The sequence below is a fragment of the Peromyscus leucopus genome, chromosome 8a (genome assembly GCF_004664715.2).
Source record: "Peromyscus leucopus breed LL Stock chromosome 8a, UCI_PerLeu_2.1, whole genome shotgun sequence".
In the NCBI taxonomy this organism is placed as follows: Eukaryota; Metazoa; Chordata; class Mammalia; order Rodentia; family Cricetidae; genus Peromyscus; species Peromyscus leucopus.
Window position 1 is genome coordinate 50198630 of NC_051085.1, and position 20056 is coordinate 50218685.

The following is a 20056-nucleotide window of genomic DNA, read 5'->3' on the forward strand; positions in this document are numbered from 1 at the left end:
TATTACTAGTTCTGAATGCTTGGCCTTAGCTTAGCTCTTATTTTAATCTGTTCTCTTTATCTATGTTTTGCCTCCTCAGGGCTTTTTATCTTTCTTTCTGTATGTCCTCCTCTTTTGTGTCTGACTAGCTGGTGGCTTGTCTCTTTCTTCTTCTCTCTTTCTCTCAAACACAGATTTCTCCCCGACTTATTCTCTCTGCCCACCAGCCCCACCTATCCCTCTCCTGCCTAGCTATTGGCTGTTCAGCTTTTTATTGAACCAATCAGGTGCCTTAGGCAGGCAAGGTGAAACAAATGCAACACATCTAAATTATGTAAACATAATTCAACAAATACAGCATAAACAAATGTAACACATCTTTATACAGTTAAAGTAATAGTCCACAACATAAACAAATGTAACACATCTTTGCCTAGTAACATTCCACAACACCCTAGGCTAATTTCAAACCAGCTTTGTAGCTGAAGATGACCTTGAACTCAAGCATCACCACATCTGATTTACATGAGTGCCCAGGGTCTAACCCATGCTAGGCAAGCACTCTACCCACTGAGCTACATCTCCAGTCTGACTGTAAGCAACTTAGGAAGCATTTTGTACAGGGCACCTCATTCTTTGTCTTCCAGCAGTGACTGGGATCTTATCATTTGGACTGAGGGTTTGTGGCACTGGTCAATGGTTGGCCTGCAGGTAGGCAGGATGTTTTATTTGGAGGCTATAGAATGGCTCAGTTTTAATAATAATAAAGCTTATTATTATTAGTTTTGAATGCTTGGCCTTAGCTTAGCTCTTATTTTAATCTGTTCTCTTTATCTATGCTTTGCCTCCTCAGGGCTTTTTATCTTTCTTTCAAATATCAGATTAAGAGCATGTACTGCTCTTGCAGAGGACCTAGATACAGTTCCCAGCAACCACATGACAGCAGCTCACAGCTACCTGTAACCCCAGTTCCAGGGGGAATCTAATACCTCTGGTCTCCATGGGCATGTGAACTCAGGCACACAAACTAACATTCACACAGACAGACAGACAGACACACACACACACACACACACACACACACACACACACACACACACATTAAAAAATCTTTAGACTACTTTATTTGACCTCCCAGCACAGCAAGTTGCTTCTCTCCTTCCCCCATGTGGACCTGCACAGGGAAGGCCTCTGTGGGGCGATGTGGCCAGCAGTGTGGGGTGATGTGGCCAGCAGTGTGGGGTGATGTGGCCAGCAGCTCTTGGAAACCAGGAGCAGCACAGCTCGTGGACTCTCCTAAGCAGGCTCAGGCTTCCCGAACCCGTGTGCAGGAACAGTGAACTCGGCAGCCAGGCCCCAGAGCTGGGGCTGGGGCTGAGGAGAGAAGCATGTTCATTTCCTCCTCCTTTCTAAAATAGCAGCTCCATTTTAGCCCTGCTTAGAAAAAAAAAAAAACACAAAAACAAAAACATCTTTTCTCCCTGACATTAATAGACCATGAAATTTTCTGGTTTTGTTTTGCTTTGGTTTTGTTTGTTTGTTTGTTTTTGGAAGTTTATAGTGTTAGGAATTAAAAAAAAAAAAAACAAAAAACCTCAGACTAGCCTGCCTCAGCCTCCTTTCCCTAGAGATTGAAAAGCACAGATCCCCTAGAGCAGGGGTTCTCAACCTTCCTAACGCTGAGACCCTTTAATACGGCTCCTCATGTTGTGGTGACCCCAACTATAAAATTATTTTTGTTGCTACTTCATAACTGTAATTTTTGCTACTGTTGTGAACTGTAATGTAAATATCGGCTATACAGGATATCTGATATTTCTCTCTCTCTCTCTCTCTCTCACACACACACACACACACACACACACACACACACACACACCCCAGGGGTGGTTCTCACAAGTTGAGAAACGCTGTCCTGGAGCTTAATGTGCACAGTGCAAAGGCGGTGAGATCCAACCTCCATCCTGCTTCTTACAAGCGGCTTCCTTTTCCACCTTACAGGAACCAGCTCAGGCGGCTCCCTCCTCTCCCAGCACCCAGGGCGGGGGTGACTTAGCACTTTCTGTCTGGATAGTGAGGCAATGTAAGAGCAGTAAGGCAAAGCATCACCTACCAGCCAGCCAGACACACCCCCACCACCACTGCCTCCACCCCCCAGGCCAGTCCGCTAAATCAACATTCTCTGCTCCCTGTGCCCTGCTGATGACTGGCGTGTCCATACTGTGCTTTGTCCCTGAGGCCATTGTGCTCAGAGCTGGATGCTGCCCTGGACTCACTGGTGACAATAAGGAACTCAAATATTTGACAGAAGAAAGGAAGACGACAGTTTGTTAGTGAAATGTGACCAGGGTCCAAGTCCAGGAAACAGTTCATCCTGCCTTCTCTTAGAGGATCGGCTGGCAATGATAGACGCTGCAGATTTTCTGCTCTGAGTGATTCATATGCCAGAAGAAGCCATTACCACCCCCAAGAACAGGTTTTAATCTTAACTTGGAGAGAATATGGTAAGGCAAGCCAAGTCAACATGGCCCAGCTCTCAACTGGTCAAGGTGCTGCCCAGACTGTCGCCTGTAGGCTGCAGAATCAAGGCCCAGGAGAGCGCCTCACACAGTCTGGCCTTTTGCAGTTTTTCAATCAGGGAAAGCTGGGAAAACAAGATGGGTTAAAAACTGACTCTGCTCTTTAACACTGGGACACCAGCTAAGGGGTGCCGTGGAGATGGGGGCACAGTTCCTCATCAGATGCATCAGATGGAACCCATGAGCCATGCCCTGCATGGATCACACCCTTCGGACCACATTCTCTGTCCCCAGGAACCACGCTGGCTCCTCACAGAGAGCTCACCCCCTTTCTATTCACACCACTGCAGAAATGACTGTACTGCTAATGACCTAAAGCCCATGAGCAGTGTCTTGGGGAAACAGGGACAGAGCATGTGAGACAGACCAAGACAGCAGGTCTTTCAGTATATTTAGACCGCTTACCCTAACTTCACTCAGCCCTGAAATGCCAATTGTCTCAAATAGTTAATTCTGGAGTTTCATCTGGAATTTATCCTGAATATTTTGGTTTGTTTGTAATGAGAAAAAAAAAATCATCTTTCTTACTAAATTGTGACTTATTTTAATTTCCATTAGAAACGAGTATGTAAAGGCCCCTCCAAATATCTTCACGAGTAATCCCGCTCTTAGACGTGAGCCTGAACCTCACTGCTGACTTCTAACTCCAACTGAAAAGCCCGGCTCTTAGCCATCTGTTTGAAATTTGGACAGGGCTTATGACAGTGCAAACCTGAAGTATATGCAAGACCTCTAAATGTTATTTTTTTATATAAAAAAATACAACCAGCATTGCTTTGATAAGCCTGATTTTATATAGATAGCCCCTCCTGCTGCAGTGTGAAACAATATTTTTAAAAATGTAATATTCATCTCAGTCAGCTAACTTCTCTCCCTTAACGATGCAAATCCTTCCCTCTTCACACAGCCACAGTTCCACCTACTTCTTTCTCTGCTGGGCTCTGACAAAGATTTCCTTTTTCTACACCACTATAGATGCCTTAATACTAGAACCGAATAAAGGTGGCCTAGGAAGGCACACCACATGGTATGGGCTGAATGGGTGTTTGCATCCAATAAGCCACAGACGATGGATTGAAGACTCCTAGTCTTCCGATTCCGTGAACATTCCTGACGTATATGTAAAACCCTCCAATACAAGCATCAGAAGCAGTATCAGATGTATGTGGGAACTCCGAGCCGGTAAAGGGATCCTGAGGAAAGATGTGGCTGTCACGTTTTTTCCCTCATAAGTATTTTTGAAATTTATAAAATATGGCACATAAAGGATGATGGGATTGCAAGATGGCTGACTCGAAGTGCTGCAAGTGCTTCTCTCCACAACCAAGGAGGGAAACAAATATCAAACAGCTGTTCTCACTGTGTCAGGCAGAACCCCACAGTCCTGTGGGGGAATGCAGGGATGCACAGAACAGGGCCACTCATTGGCTTATAAAGGGACTGAGTTACATAACGCCTTTCTTCCATACATCCCAAGAGGGATTGCTCAGTAAACAGACAGATACCCAGAGCGTGCCTGCTGGGGGGGAGGGGCATGCAGCCTTTGCTATACTGCTACATGGCTCTACAGGAAAGCCTGCCATGTACCACGCCTGACCCAGATCCATGCTACAAAACGCCATCTTGAGACATGCCCAGCAGGGCTTCTGTGAAGCAACCTGGCAGCTGTCTCCAACTACTTCATCTTGGCTCTTAAACCAGCCAGGTGGCCCTGCTACACTCCCACACCACAGGAAGCAACAGGCTGCCATCCTAAGTAGCTCAGTCCACGGGCCCCCCCTGGGAAAGCAGGCAGGTGGTTGTGTCTACCCACACTTTCCCCCCAGGAAGCAACTGAGATGCCTCCTAAGCAGCTCAGCCCACAGAGACACCTGGGGAGTAGACAGATGGTCCCGCTTACCCATCTTTGAACCTGGGGAACAGCTAGTCAGCTTGCCAGGAAAAGCTTGATCTATCATGTGTCCTGCGAGGTAGTCAAGCTGGGCCACTCACCATCCCATGGCCTGGAAGGTATCTAGCCTTCCTTGAGCTTCTTGGCCGACCCAGACACCAGGAAGCAGCTAGGATGCCCTCCCTGAGCAGGCTGCCAGTTCCCTTCCCCCACACCCTTAGCCTTACAGAAAGGTTCTGCAAAGACACCTTCCAAGCTCAAACACAGAGCTAGGAAACTACCCTGGCCATCAGTGTGGTCCTCACACACTACAATGTACACACTCTCCCCACTTAGACACAACACCTACATGTGTTTACTGACCCCAAAGGTGAGCAACACTACATACAGTCAGGGCAGTCAGGGAACTGTTCCACTTTCCAGAAATTTCCAACAGACACACACACACACACACACACACACACACACAAACGTTGCCAACGTTTATTACAGCTCATGACGCTGCTCAGGCAACTACGGTGCCAACTTCAGAACAAGGCCAACATGGCGTACTCAAGCCACGCCCCACACGGAGCTGGAAGAGCGTCTTTTACCACGGGAGTCACCCTACAAAACCAGGGGAGCTAACTGACCCACTGCATGTGCAAATGGCAATGTAGAGACACAAGACAAAGAAACGACGATAAACGAGAGGCGACCACACTTCTCAGGAAACATGGTAACTCTCCTTCCAGTAGACTAGAAAACGAAAGTGATGGATTACCTAAAAGGAATTCAAAATAGGAGTTAGAAAGACAATTCAAAATTCCTTGAAACAAATAAAAATGGAAATGCAATATACTAAATCCTTCGGGATAAATCCAAAGCTGAACTAAGAGGGAGAGCTTGCAGAAATAAGCAGCTATATCAAATATAGAGAAAAGATTCAGGTAATCAACCCAAGGATACAAATCCAGGAGCTAAAAAAAAATGAGAATAAAAAACAAACCTAAACTTGGTGGAAGAAAAGTAACAGAGACCAGAGAAGAAACAAATAGAATGGAGATAATAGGAAAGATAAATGAAACAAACCTGGCCTTGTTTACGAAGTTTTACAAAAACAAAATGAATGTTTCGCTGCACTAACCAAGCAAAACAGAGAGAAGTCCACAACAACTAAAGCAGGGAGGAGAAAGGAGACTCGAACCTGTGCCACAGAAACAAAGGTCATCAGGGACTGTTCCGAAGAGCTAGCCGCCAACAACTTGGATGACCTAGAAGAACGGCTACATTTCTGGAACGTACAAGCTGCCAAAAGTGAACCAGAAAACTTGAAGGAAAACAATGAACTGCAGGAGAGAACCGGTGAGTCAGAGTCTCCCAAGAAAGAAAAGCCGGCCCAACGCTTCAATTTTACCAAGCTCTTTACCAAGAACTGACGCTGTATTTTCTCAAATCACAAAGGAAAAAACAAACAACAACAAACAAAAACAGAAACAGAAGAAACCTATCCATGCTTATTCTATCAGGCCAACATTATTGTAATACCAAAATTGAAACTACAAGAAAGGAAAAAGAAAGGAAGGAAAGAAGGAAGGAGAGAAAGAAAGAAGAAACTACAGCCCAATGTCCCCTATGAAAACATACAAAAATTCTTGATAAAATAGCCAACAACAACATATATATATATATATATATATATAATATATATATATATATATATATATATGATCCAAAAGATTATATACCATGATTTACCTCAGGAATGCAAGAATAGTTTAACAAAATCAAATCAATGAACATAGTAATCCATTACATCATAGGATGAAGGCCAAACACCTGTAGTTATCTCAAATAGGTACAAAAAAAGCATTTTATAAAATCCAGTATCGCTGCCTGATTAAACTGTCCCCACCCTAATTATACACAGAAGGAATGTTCTTCCGTGAACACAGAATCTCAGCCAACAACTTCCATGAGGCTGCGCTTCTCTCCTCTAGGTCAAGAACGGGCAATCTACATTCACCACTCTACCTTAGCATTGGAAGTCTCACCTAGGGCAGTAACATAAAGAATAATGGCATCTAAGAAAAAGTAGGGGCTAATATCCCTGTTCACAGATGACATGATTTTAGACATAGAGAAAAACTAAAGGCTCCACCAAAAGCAAACACAATACCCCAGTAAGACGGACAAACAAACAATCAGGTTGTAAGACACAAAACTGACACATAAAAATCAGCAGCACTGCACAACCACAGTGAAGCAGCTCGGGGAGGAATCAGAAAGCCATCTCACACACAAGGGCCGAGAAAATCATAAAACACGCAGGGAAAAACCTAGCCCAGGAATCACGTGATCTCTACAATGAAAACCACAAAACCCGGGTTAAAGGAATGGAGGAGGGGGTAGAGGGGGCAGCTGAGTGGCGCAGCGCTTATGTGTCAGGCCTGAGGCCTTCATCAGCACCACCAAAGAGGAAAGAAAAGTTAGAGGGGGCACACACACACGTGTGCACACACAGAGAAAGACATTCCATGTGCATGAAAAAATGAATATTGTTAAAATGTCCAGACGGCCCAAAGGGAATCCACAGATGTAATATAACCCCTAACAAATACCACTGGCATTCTTCTCAGAAATAGAAAACAAACAAACAAAATACTCACTCATAAAATGTGTATGGAACCACAAGAGACTCTGCATAGCCAAAGCATTTGTGAGCCAAGGGGCAAAGGGACAATTGGGAGCAGAGGGGTATAGCTCGACTTCAAACATTCCACAAAGCCACGGCACTAAAACAGCCGAGTGCTGGCCTAGGATAGACCCCTACCCCAAGAGAACAGAACAAAGAACCTGAGAAGAAAACTGTGTTTACAGCACTGACTGGCAACCAAGGCATACATCAGAGAAAACGGTCTCCTAGACACTTGGAATTGGGAAAACTGGGTGTCCAAAGGCAGGAGAATGGAACCAGCACATCTTTCGCCATGTACTGAATCAACTTAGAGTGGAGGCTTAAATGTGAGACCAGAAACTGCAAAATTACCAGAAGAAAGTGGAGAGGAAACGTTTTGTGACGTGGGTCTCCAGACAAGGGACACACACATCAAAAGCAGAATTTGGAAATGGTAATTGTAACAAGCTTAAAAGCTTCTCCATGTGGGTGTACTTGTAGAGGCGGCGTAATGGCATGGGAGGAGAAGCACGAAGATTAATTGTGTATTGTGTGGTTGTAGAGTGTGCAGAGAGGATCTGAAATGTTCCCAACACAAAGAGTAAAAAGTGCGCGAGATGATGGATGTACCCGCTACCCCGCTTTGGGTATGTGTAACACGGCACTGCATAGACCGTACAAACATACATGATCATTGTGTCAATTAAAAGTATATGGGGCTGGATAGATGGTGCAGTTATCCACAGGGTACACTCCAGCTCTTGCAGAAGACTGGAGTCCAGTTCCCAGCACCTAAGTCAGAAGACTCACAACCACCTGTAACTCCAGTTCCAGGGAATCTGATGGAGTCTCCTGGCCTCCATGGGCATCATCTACATTCACATGCACAAATGTGCACACAGGTACACACACACTGGAAGATAATAAAGCTGGGCACAGTAACACATTCAAGAGTCGGGGAAGTCAGATTACCAAGCTCGAAGCTAGATTGAATTATATAGTGACACCCTGTCTCAAAAACAAAAGCAAAATAAAAACCGCCAGTAGAGGATTTCCTGTTGTAAGAAGCAGGTTTAGGCTTAACTTCATTGTTCTTTGTTTCAGAAAGATAATAGTTCTGTCTCTTGGCCATAATCTAAGGTTACATGGATATTCTCATGGCTTAGTTGAATGAAAGAGGCCATATTTTGAATATATTTTCAGTCATATATATATATGTGTATATATATATATAATATATATAATTGATAATGAAACAGTATTTTCTAGGTTAGGGAATAATTATCAGCTTAGCATTCATCAGTACAGAACTCACCACTAGATGTTGCAATATACTGATACCTTGCTTTCATTGTGGAAGCTCTGGCCAAGTGAGTTATGTGTCAACGGCTTAGCACAAACACACAAACACACACACACATACACACACACAAGCATGCACAGACACACATACATATGTGCATATACGTGTGTACACACACAACATGAAGAAAGCTAAGCGTGTTTGGTGGGTTATATGAACATGAATTTCCTGGCTACAATACTGTACTCCAATGATCTACTACGACAGGGCTAATCTTAGTTCTTAACTTGACTAAGTCTGGAATCAACTAAAAACCCAAGTGGCTAGACACACCTGTGGGGGATTTTTAGTTATGTGAATCTTTTGAGATAGAATGACCCACCTTAACTCCAGGTCTTTTGAGGTGGAAAGACCCATCCTAAATCCAGACCACCCTTTTCATGGCAGCCTATATAAAGGACATGGAAGAAGGAAGCTTTTGCTCTTTGCCTGCTTGCCTCGTTCTCACTGGTGAGTTTATCTGTCCTGCTGCTGAGCATTCCTTCCCTGGCATGGAGCCTAGAGCCTACTTCTTGGGGAGTCCAACACACACTGAAGACCAGTTGAGACATCCAGCCTCATGGACTGGACAACAATCTTGAAACTTCCATCGAGAAACAGCCATTATTGGACTAGCTGACCCACAGCCATAAGCCACTCAAGTCACATACGTGTGTGTGTGTGTGTGTGTGTGTGTGTGTGTGTGTGTGTGTGCCATATATAGGCATATATGTGACTTGTTAGAGTGAATAAGTTATTAGACTTATTAGAATGTATATATATCCTCTAGAGATCCCTGTCTAATACAGCTACCTGCGGTTAATGGGAACCAGTGCAAGGTGCTTGGGTGTAGAGTCATGTTCATCCCTTTTTCCCCTTACATCACCCTGTAGGGAATTTGGGACTTCACTGTTTTGTCTCTTACAACGCCACATTCGTCTATGATGATCACAAAATAAGAAGGAAAAAACAAAATCAGGGAGAGAAAGATGGCATGTATGTTGCCATTTAGTTTTTAAAGACGCATATATTCTTGACTTCCAGCAAACCAAACCACACCGAAGCTGCGTGTGAACTGTGTATCTACCCACAGACCCAGAGAGATCCCCCTGCTCTCGGGTATACACCAGCCATACACAACTACCATCAGATAACAAAGCAAAAACGGACCACTCACTTCTGAGAAGGAAAGTGGGAGAAGCGGCTACAGAAGCTATATTTACTGTGCCCAGTTCGCCCTTCCTGGCTGAACAGCTTTGTGCTACTGGCATTTCTCACTGGCAGGATAATTTTTTTTTTTTTTTTTTTTTTTTTTTGTAGCATGGGGGGAAAAAAATGGGCATTTCAGATCTAAAGCAACCAAGAGCGAGACACAGCAGCCCAGCCCAGCGAATGTGTGTGATGAGCCTCCCATCTCAGGGAAGAAGCAAGCATGAACGAAGGAAGGAAGGAGGGGCGCGGGTCTTACGGCTGGAGACGCAGTAGCACAGTCGGCCATTGATCTTGCGGAACAGCTGCTTGTCGATGGGCCAGAGGACCAGTGTGCACAGCTGGATGGCGTTGACAATGAGCCCCGAGGCGATGAACACGTAGCAGAAGACCAGGTGACATAGAAACTGGGATTTCAGCAGCCGATGAGGTCCATGACGTGGGAGGGGTTCTCAAAATAGAGAAATGGGTATGGTGGGATAGCTCCAGGAGGGAGAGAGATCCGGGGCTCAGGACAGTGTCTGAAACACATGAACGGCAGACATTAGCAAAAGCATGGTGTGCTTTAGATTCCAGCTAACACACTTGCAGGAAGAGGATAGGCTGGAAGGTAAAAGTTGACTGACTGTTCTTTATACAGTTTGCTTCTTATCTGGCACGGTCTGGGCCCTGATCGGGCAATCTTCCCTTGAATCCTCCCAGCAGCCTTTGGGGTTGGTACCTTTATAAGAGGTAAGGAACCAGGCCTGGGAAAGGGAAGCGACTAGACCAAGGTCATTCAAGTCGCCGTTCAAACAGCAGCCATGGTGGCACAGATTCCCAGACTCACGGAGTGGCCCCTCCTCGGGGCCTTCCTCAGGCGACACAGCACTACCCAACCCTTCCCCATCTCCCTCTGCTTGCTTTCCTATGGACCTGACCTCACCTCTTCCTGCTGACAGGACTTCCCTGAACTCAAGATTACCCCGTGACATTGGAGGGACCCAGCTGCGCTTGGCTCTACCCTCAAGGGCCTTAGACTAGTTCCCATTTACTCCAGTGGACAATTCAATCTGCCATTAAGTTGCCTGCTGTCCTAATTGGGACTGTGGAGCTCATCTTCTCTCCCAGTACCTTATGCCAATCCTCAGTGTAAGGTTGTAATGCCATTCATATATACATATATATATACATATATATATGTGTGTGTGTGTGTATGTATATATATATATGTACATATATATACATACATGCATATACATAAAAAAATTCGTGCAGATATGTGTGTACCCACCCCATAAGAGTTGTTAAGTCAGAAAGAAACTCAGCCTGCCCAGAGAGGCCAGACTCATCATAGGACCATTAACCAGCCTCTAGATCTGGAACAAAAAAATTAAATGACCTCACAGTTCAGCAGAAAGGGCCTTGGAAGAAGGGTGGAGGCAGACTCGCTTCTCCTAGGAGCCAAGATGACTGCAGACTACCTAGAAAAGCCTCAAGCTTTAGGAGAAAATTCCTCACAGCTGGCAAAGGGTAAAATCGTTCATTTGCTATCATGCCAAAGATGACCAATCTGTGGACGTTCACATCTATTAGCTTATCCGAGACTCCCAAGAATCCCACGCGTTGAGGCTTTTGTTTTCGGACAGGGTCTCATGTTCCCCAGGCCGACCTCAAACTCACTGAGTAGCCAGGAATGGTGACCTTGAACTCCTGACCCTCCTGCTCCCACCTCCTGAATGCTGGGGTTATGGGTGTGTGCCAACTCACCAGGTTTATGCGGTTCTGGGGATGAATCCCAGAGCTTCAGGCATGCAAGGCAAGGACCCTACCAACTGAACCATTTTTCAGAGCAAAGAATGGGGTAGTTCCCAGGCTGGGTGATGATTTAAGGTCATGCAATTGATAGCTGATTTTAGGGCTTCAGTCTCTCTGCCCTGCCCCTGTCTGGGCTGTTCTGCCCCTAGACTGTGAGCATGGCATTGTTCCCCCAGACTCAAAACTCTTCTCTGTGAAGCGGCTCACACATTTCCCAAAGGGCAAAAGACAGGGTGGCCTGCAATGTAGTTCAGTCACAAAGGACACTGGAGGGTGGGGAAATGGAAACAGGGACTCAATTTTAGGTCACCTGTGCTGACTTTAAGGTGGTCTTGACAGTGAGGAAGAGCACAGGAGGAATCCTGATACTTGCTAAGGATTTCAGGGAGGTACCTGCAAGCCTGTGCAATTCCCAGACCTTTCTGGAAGGAGAGAAATGTATGGGGAAAGCAGGCCCAATACCTTAGCAGTCAGCTTGGCACAGCAGACATGGCCCATCCTCTGGGTCACAGGTGCTCCACTCTGGCTTTCGGGTTGCAATCTCCAACCCTGCACTTTGGTCCTTCCCACATTTACTCCCAGACATTCCCAGCCTGTGAAACTTCCTCCGTGGTTCCAACACACCCCAAACCTTTCTCTTTGGAACTGTAGCATGAAACTAGCAGCTTGCTCTGCTCTAACTGGACGTCAGTGACCACATACTGTGGTGAGATTTTGTTTGTGATCTAACAAATAAAGCTTACCTGAAGATCAGATTTTAGAGCCCAGCCACTAGTTAGCCATTGAGGCCAGGCAGTGGTGGTGCACACTTTTAATCCCAGCACTTGAGAGGCAGAAGCAGACGGATCTCTGAGTTCTACACAAGATTGATCCAGTCTAAAAGGGAAACAGAGCCAGGCAGTGGTGGCACACACCTTTGATCCCAGCCCTTGGGATCTCACGCCTTTAATCCCAGCACTAGGGAGGTGGAGACAGGAAGTGACATGGCTGGGCAGAAAGAGGACTATAAGGCGGGAGGAGACAGAAGCTCAGGTTCTTTTCGGCTGAGGAGTTGGTGAGGTAAGAGGTGGCTGTGGCTTGGTCCTTTGTCTCTCTGATCTTTCAGCATTTACCCCAAAATCTGGCTCCAGGTTTTTACTGTGACCCATTAGGATTCATGCTACAACATACCCAGAGGTACCTCACACAGGCTACGGCCTGGCGACATTAGCAGTTAAATGTTGAACAGCCCCGGAACTTATTCACTGTTCCTGCATTAACCACAAATAGCGTCAAAACAATCTGGGCACAAGTAAGTTTAAGTCTTCATTGGGTTTCGGGGGGTCTAACATTGTGAGAATTTGACAAATCCCTTGCCTTGAGGACTGGACACTCAGAAAAAGAAGTCACTGGTAAGTGATGTGTAGGGATTAAATGCTGGCTTCCTCACTGTTCTGCTCAATGTCAGGAATCAAGTTTCCTCTCTCCACTGTTAAATTCCAAGAACTATCACACCCTCTGGTAAACCTTCTCTGATGGCACACTAGCCAGCGACTAACATGGTGCCAGTGATGTTAAGGGACGTCACACATATTGACACGTCATAAGAGGAACCAGAGAGGCCTTAGCTTCTCTGGGTTGGCTTGTTAATGGCCACATATGTTTTCACATGTGTTAAGGTGTAGGTAAAGACTTGGGGGTTCCCTGGGTAGCTTGGATTTGAAGCTGTGATCTAGTGGTTACTCCATTTTAATCAAAATTCTAAAGGAGATAATGTTTCTTGGCTCTGTGGAACTTAATTTGACTTCCACAGTCTGGATGAGGTTTGTCCACCAGAGATTCATGTTCTAGATGCTTGGGCCTCAGCGTGTTGATGTTCAGGTGGTAGAAGCTTTGATGGGGGGGGAGGGGGTCTAGAGGAAGGTGGCTAGGTCATGGGGGGAATTGCCCTTGGAAGAGATTACCATAAGTCTCATGGGATACGCTAGTTCTCTGGAGAGTTCTCAGTCTCTGGTTTCCTGTCTTGACAGGTGAACTTTGACTCTCACATGTGTCCGCCATCGTGAGGGCACCCGCCATAATGCCAGCACCATGTGCCGGCTAGTCTTGTGTCAACTTGACACACAGACTAGAGTTGTCTGGAAGGACAGCGCCTCAAACAAGAAAACGCCTCCATGAGATCCAGCTGTAAGGCATTTTCTTAATTAGTGATTGATGGGCGAGAGCCCGACTGATGGTGGGTGGGGCCATCCCTGGGCTGGTGGTCCTGTGTCCTATAAGAAAGCAGGCTGAGCAAGCCACGGGGAGCAAGTCAGTAAGCAGCACCCTCCATGGCCTCTGCATCAGCTCCTGCCCCCAGGTTCCTATCCTGTTTGGGTTCCTGTCCTGACTTCCTTTGATGATGAACAACAATATGGAAGTGTAAGCCAAATCAACCCTTTCCTCCCCAACTTACATTTTGGTCATGGTGTTTCTCCACCGCAATAGAAACCCTGACTAAGACAACCAAAAGCCAAGGAGAAGCAGAACCCCCAGAACTGAAAATTAGGGAAATCTTTTTTCTTGATACACCATTCAGGTTCTAGTATTTGTTATAGAGATAGAAAATAACCTAATACAGAGTTTATCAAACTTATATGTAAAACAAAATAAGTCAGATAATCACCTGAAGAACAATGTGAAAGAGAGGGAAAGAGGGAGGGAGAGGAGGGGGAGAGAGAGAGAGAGTGAGAGAGAGCACTATATCATTAGAGAGGCAATCAGGTGCGTCTGATGTGGAAAAGATGATATGAATGTTAATTCCAGAAAGAAGCTTGGGGGACTTGCCATTCTGAATTAAAAAGAACTTTCTCTTCTAAATGTGGCAATTAGCCAATTTCACATCAGGCTGAGAAAAGATGGTATAAATATCTAAACCGAGATGAAAATAGCGAGAGAACATTGTAAGATACTTTGCCTATTTTTTTTCACCTTGGAAGTTCTTAGAATATGTGGGAAATCATCGCAGTAAAACCACTCGTGTGGTCTATTATCTTATGAGGCAAGAGTATGAAAGAATTGCACACTACTTCTGAGAACATCCAAGCAATAACTTACGGGATTCAGAGATCAACACATAACTACAAAGCTGTTTCTAAGTTATAACTTTGTAAATAAAGATGCAAGTGATCAACACAGTGACGGTGGCTTTAATCTCCTCAGCCATCAGTTTCCCCATAGATGAATCAGCATGAGGCAGGTGTAAGGAGAGAGGTGGTAGATGATAGATAGATAGATAGATAGATAGATAGATAGATAGATAGGATGAATGACAGATCCATAGTAATTACAGATGATAGATCAAGGGTAGCTAGATATAGATTGGTGATAGAGAGGTGATTGGTCAATAATAGATTTACAAATAGATGATAGATGCATAGGTTGTAGTAGATAAATGATAGATGGGTGATAGATGGTAAATAAAGAGATAAATATATATAGAGAGATGATAGGTAATAGACATAGATGACACATAATAAGTGACAGATGATGATAGATGATAGAGAGATAGATGATAGAGAGATAGATAGATAATAGACAGGTAGATAGATGATAAATAGAAGTGAGATGATAGATGATAGAGAGATAGATAGAAAGATAGATGGCAGATGATAGAAGATAAGATTATTGATGATAGATAGAGAAATAGAAGATAGATAGATGATAGATAGATAGATAGACAGACAGACAGATAGAGACAAAGAGATCGAACCACCTCTCCTCTGTGTTCCATCCACAGCCCTCTACTAACAGTGCCCTGACTAGTAGAAGAGTTATGGCTTAGATCTGTGATTTACTGTTTCTGCAGAATGAGACCTGAACCTGGCAGCTCAGACCCAAATCCAAGCTCGGCCACTTCCCAGTCTGTCAGTTTCTCTCTGTGAAATCAGAGTGGCTCCATCTACCCAGGCGGTTGTGAGGGTGAAGAGAATGGCGTGTCTGAGATACGAGGGCGATACTACAGCATGGAAGTTCTCTCGCTTCCAATAAAGCGAGCGAGCGAGGAGGAAGTGGCTAAGACAGAGTAGTGTGGTGTTTCTGAGGAAGTTGTGGGCTGGGGCGGACTGTCTTCCTCCTCTTAGTTAGATCCTCCGTCCATCTTACTTAGACGCTGGTGTCTCCTCGGTGTGTCTCGAAGCAGGTCACGTTGCCCATTCTCCATGCTTTCATTCTCATCTATGCTTCCTGGCAGGGACTTGGGATGGGAGAAGATGCTCCTCAAACACTCTAAGGACCAGGCAGGTAAGACGGCTCCAGGGTTAAGAGCACTAGCTGTTCCTACAGAGGACCTGGGTTCAAGTCCCAGCACACACATGGGGGCTCTCAAGCATTTGCCACTCCCATTCTAGAGATTCTGATGCCCTCTCCTGACCTCTGCAGGCACTGTATGCACATGGCACACACACACACACACACACACACACACACACACACACAGAGGAAGGGGGAGGGAGGGAGGGAGGGAGGACGTCTAACATGGAGCTTATGGACACTGAGCTACACAAGTGCGCGCACACACAGACACACGGTCTTTCTATTCTTGACATGCTATGGATGCTAAAGCAGACAGGTCCATTTGCTGCCTAGCTGTATCGATGGAGACACAGGCAGACTCCACCCAGGAGAGTTCAAACTGTACTCTTCTCTAAACAGAGACACAGCTTAAACAAATAGGAGACCTACGCACTCTGCCTCATCCCGGGATCTGCGGCTATGAAGAAAGCAGGAGAACAACCACACTCAGGAGGAGAGGCCGAGTCCAAACCAGAACTAGGACTCAACAGTTTCATTTTAAAATCATCTACCCACCCACCCACCATTTCTATCTATCTATCTATCTGTCTGTCTGTCTGTCCGTCCGTCCGTCCGTCCGTCCGTCCGTCATCCATCCATCCATCCATCCATCTATCTATCTATCTATCTATCTATCTATCTATCTATCTAACTAACTATCAATCATCTATGTATCTATCGCTCATGTTATAGCACCCAACCAGACCAGATTTGTAGAGAGGCCAAATCTCTTCCTGTGTTCTTAAGTAAATCAACCTAAGTAATGCCGAACTTGGTTGGGCAATAACGGGCCAAGCCTTTAATCCCAGCACTTGGGAGGTAAAAGCCAGCTTGATCTCCAGAGAGATAGATTTCAGGATAGCCAGAGCTACACAGAGAAACCCTGTTTCAAAAAAAAAAAAAGAAAAAAAGAAAGAAAGAAAAAGAAAAAAAGAGTTGCTGAAAGTAAGTTCCATGCCAACTGAGCACCAGCATTACAACCATCTGAGAACCTTAGCATCTCCAAATCCAGAGCACTGGACAAAACACAAAGAGAGAACAAAGAAGCTGAAGGCTCCATTCGAACAAAGCTTGTTTGTTTGTAACTATAATGCCCCATTCTGAAGGAACTGAGGCCCAGTGGGACTCATAGCTTCCATGGAATACAAACGCACTTGTCTTCTTTGTGCAATCAAGCACATTCAGGGCCCTAAACATCTTCACACTACTTGATCGATCAGACCGACCCCTGGTGATCCATCTCAAGGAGAAAATTAACTGTCCTACAGCAGATTTATAGTGAAAAGGATAAATTTTCACTATGATATTGAATGACAAAGGGTACAAAATTATACAGAATTACAATTCTGAAATTAAATATAGAAAGAACAACCAAAGGCTAGCCAGAATGTTAACAGCAGATATCTTAGTATATATACACAATGCATCCCATATATACATGCACTCACATACTACACATATCAAACACACATACTTGTCCACATACACCTCACATCCCACATAGGTGTGTACACTCACCTCACACATACATGCACACCATGCTTGTGCAAGCCAGCTTGCCTGGAGCCTGGCCCAAGGTAACCACCTCAGGAAGAATGGGCAAAGGTAAGTTACCGGGTCCTTCCCAAACCCTTCCACAACACCCACCTGCACGAAAGGTCCCCGAGGAGACCCGAGTGACCAGATACATGATGAGCGCAAGTGCCGCTTCGGTGGGCACCGTTGACAAATTCAGTTTCTAGGCCAGTGTTTGTGGTCTGTGGGGCAGAGATCAGCCAGGGGCAATGGGAGGGGACTGGTGCCATCCTGGGAGGGATGGGTGAAGTCATCTTGGGGTATAGAGCATTCTGATTACGGGGTGCACTTCCGCTGGATGAGTTTAGCCATTCTCCGCAAAGATGGCGAGGAATCTGTGCAACCCCAAGCAAGCCGCTTCGTCCTGACAAACAGGTTAAATTTAGGTTTCAGAATCTCTGCAACGATGTTGGCCTAAGTCCCAAAAACAATACAGAGAGAAAGTGTTCCAGACTGGATTTAACTGTCCACAGGACCATCTTGAACCAAAATATTCCTCAATTAAAATCTCATCATGGTCTAATGGTTTGGCAGACGCTTATATAAAATTAGCTTATTTTAAAATTTCATAGAACAGGGCTCTGTCCAAGTTGTCTGTGTGGTACTCCGTGTCCATTAAAGAATGCCAAACCATGGAGCCCATAAATCACTCTGGACTTCATTATGTCCTCTAATGAACAGTCCTTCATCCCTCTCCAGGATCTAAGGACAGGATGGTAAATACAGAAGACACAGAAAATATACATCTTTGTTTATATTTAATAGTTCTGAGACGCTTACAGGAGAAAAGCAAATATAAAGAGCTTCATATCCAAGGAAACGAAAAACTCAGAAGAACAGATGGAAAAAATAGAGGCAGAAAGATGACCTTTCTCTTCATCATGAGGACATGGGGGGAGGGGAGGGGAGGAGAGAGAGAGAGAGAGGGAGGAAGAGAGAGAGAGAGAGAGAGAGAAGAGAGAGAGAGAGAGAGAGAGGGGCGGGGGGCGCAGGACTATGCTTGTGGAGGTCAGAGGGTACGTTTGTGAGATGATTCTCCGACTTGTATATGGGCCTGGGGCTGGTAGGGTTGGTCAGACTTAGATGTGACAGTCACCTCTATTTGCTTAACTGTCCCCTGGACCCCTTCTTCCTCCCTCCCTCCCTCCCTCCCTTCCTCTTTGAGCAGGGTCTTCCACTGTAGCTCAAGGGCTCACTAAGTAGTCTGACGGACTTCAAGTACAGAACAGTCTTCCTGTCTCAGCCTCCCCAGTGCGGTGATTACAGCCATGAGCAGGGCCAAATTTGGACCAGGCCTCATGCCTTTAATCACGGTAACACTCTCTGAAGACAAGAGGTTCTAGCTGGGCAACTTCACCACGACCTCACGAGACCACTCCAGATTCCCATCACTGGTCCCATGTCTGAGGTAGAGTGATGATGAGTTGTTGATGCTCAGCCCCAGAGCACCCCAGACATGCCCTCCTTCCAGGCAGGATGTTCATGGTCAGCCTTGCTCTCCCCACCTCACTGAGGGCTTGACCCTCAAAGCGTGCCGACTACAGTGTTTACACACAACCTGTGGAATCCAGTTGGCTGGTCTCATTGCCAAGAGCTATTTAAAAAGATGCTCAAAAGAAAGTATATACCATGTGGTGTATGGGTGTGAGTACCTGCAGAGGCCAGAGGTCCATGTCAGATGTCTCCCCCAAAAGTCTCTGTATAGATAGGGTCTTGTACTGAACCAGAAACCCCTGCTTAAGTAGACGGCCAGCCGTGAGACCCTGGGATTCTCCCTTCTCCGCCCTCCCTGAGCTGGGTTACAGGCGCATGCTGTTTGCCCACCTTTTGAGACAGGTGCCGACCATAAGGCCCTTATGTTTGAGCAGCGAACATCTTACCCACTGAGCGACCTCCCAAGCCTGGACTGCATATTTTTAAAATATGTTGAGTCCATGAAAAATTGGAGAAAAAAAAATTTAAGTTCCCACAACATAAAACCCAAACCTGAAATGCAGAAAGGAAAATTCATCTTCTAAATGGGTGACCGTCTCTGTGTTCCTGCTTAGCATGAGACGATGTCAGTTAATAAAGGAAACATTTCAAACCCTGGAGGGGAACCATGCGGATGCTGAACTGGAACTGAAGGTTGCTGTGATCTTTGTCATCATGACAACCACCATATGATAGGGACCTTAGTTGACAGGTCATAAGCCTATGATGGTGGGTCCATGAAGGAGGCTGAGGAACATGAAAGGTAGTCATAGCCTCCCCTGGAGCCATCAAAGGGGGGGAAATGGCTGACCATCCCACCTCTGGGCCTAGAGAGGTAGGCATGAGGAGAGGGCATTGTCATTGACACTGGAAACAGAACTTTGTTCACTACACCAGCTACCTCCTGGTCTACCCTTGCTGTCAATGGCCAGGGCCAGCAGCCTTGCTGGGGGCTGCTGCTGTCCTTGCCACATGGTCCTCAACAGAGCTGCAGATAGACACATTGGTGGAGTGCCCCATCTGCTAACTGTGTGACCTTGAACATGTAGCCGGTCATCAATGAGCCTTGGGTTTCTGCATTCATTTAATGGAGCTACAATCTACAGCCTCCTTGACATAGAGGGCAGAGTGCAGCCACAAAGGACAAACTCTACCCTCCGCCTCTGTCTTCACCCCTGCTATAGGCCTCCCTCTCTTACTCCACCTCTACTTCCCTACAGTTCCCCAAGTGGCTTAACTATAGG

The 20056-nt window shown here is 45.6% G+C and overlaps 1 protein-coding gene across 1 annotated transcript in view; it reads right to left on the minus strand.

The window, feature by feature from the left end:
- Agpat4 (1-acylglycerol-3-phosphate O-acyltransferase 4) overlaps positions 1-18047 on the minus strand; it is an 81587-nt gene extending 63540 nt beyond the window's left edge. Inside the window, 3 exon segments of the mRNA XM_037200439.1 lie at positions 9916-10077; positions 10080-10177; positions 17412-18047. Of these exon segments, the coding sequence (XP_037056334.1) occupies positions 9916-10077; positions 10080-10177; positions 17412-17593 (442 nt within the window). The 5' untranslated portion in view covers positions 17594-18047.
- Positions 18048-20056: the final 2009 nt, after the last annotated feature.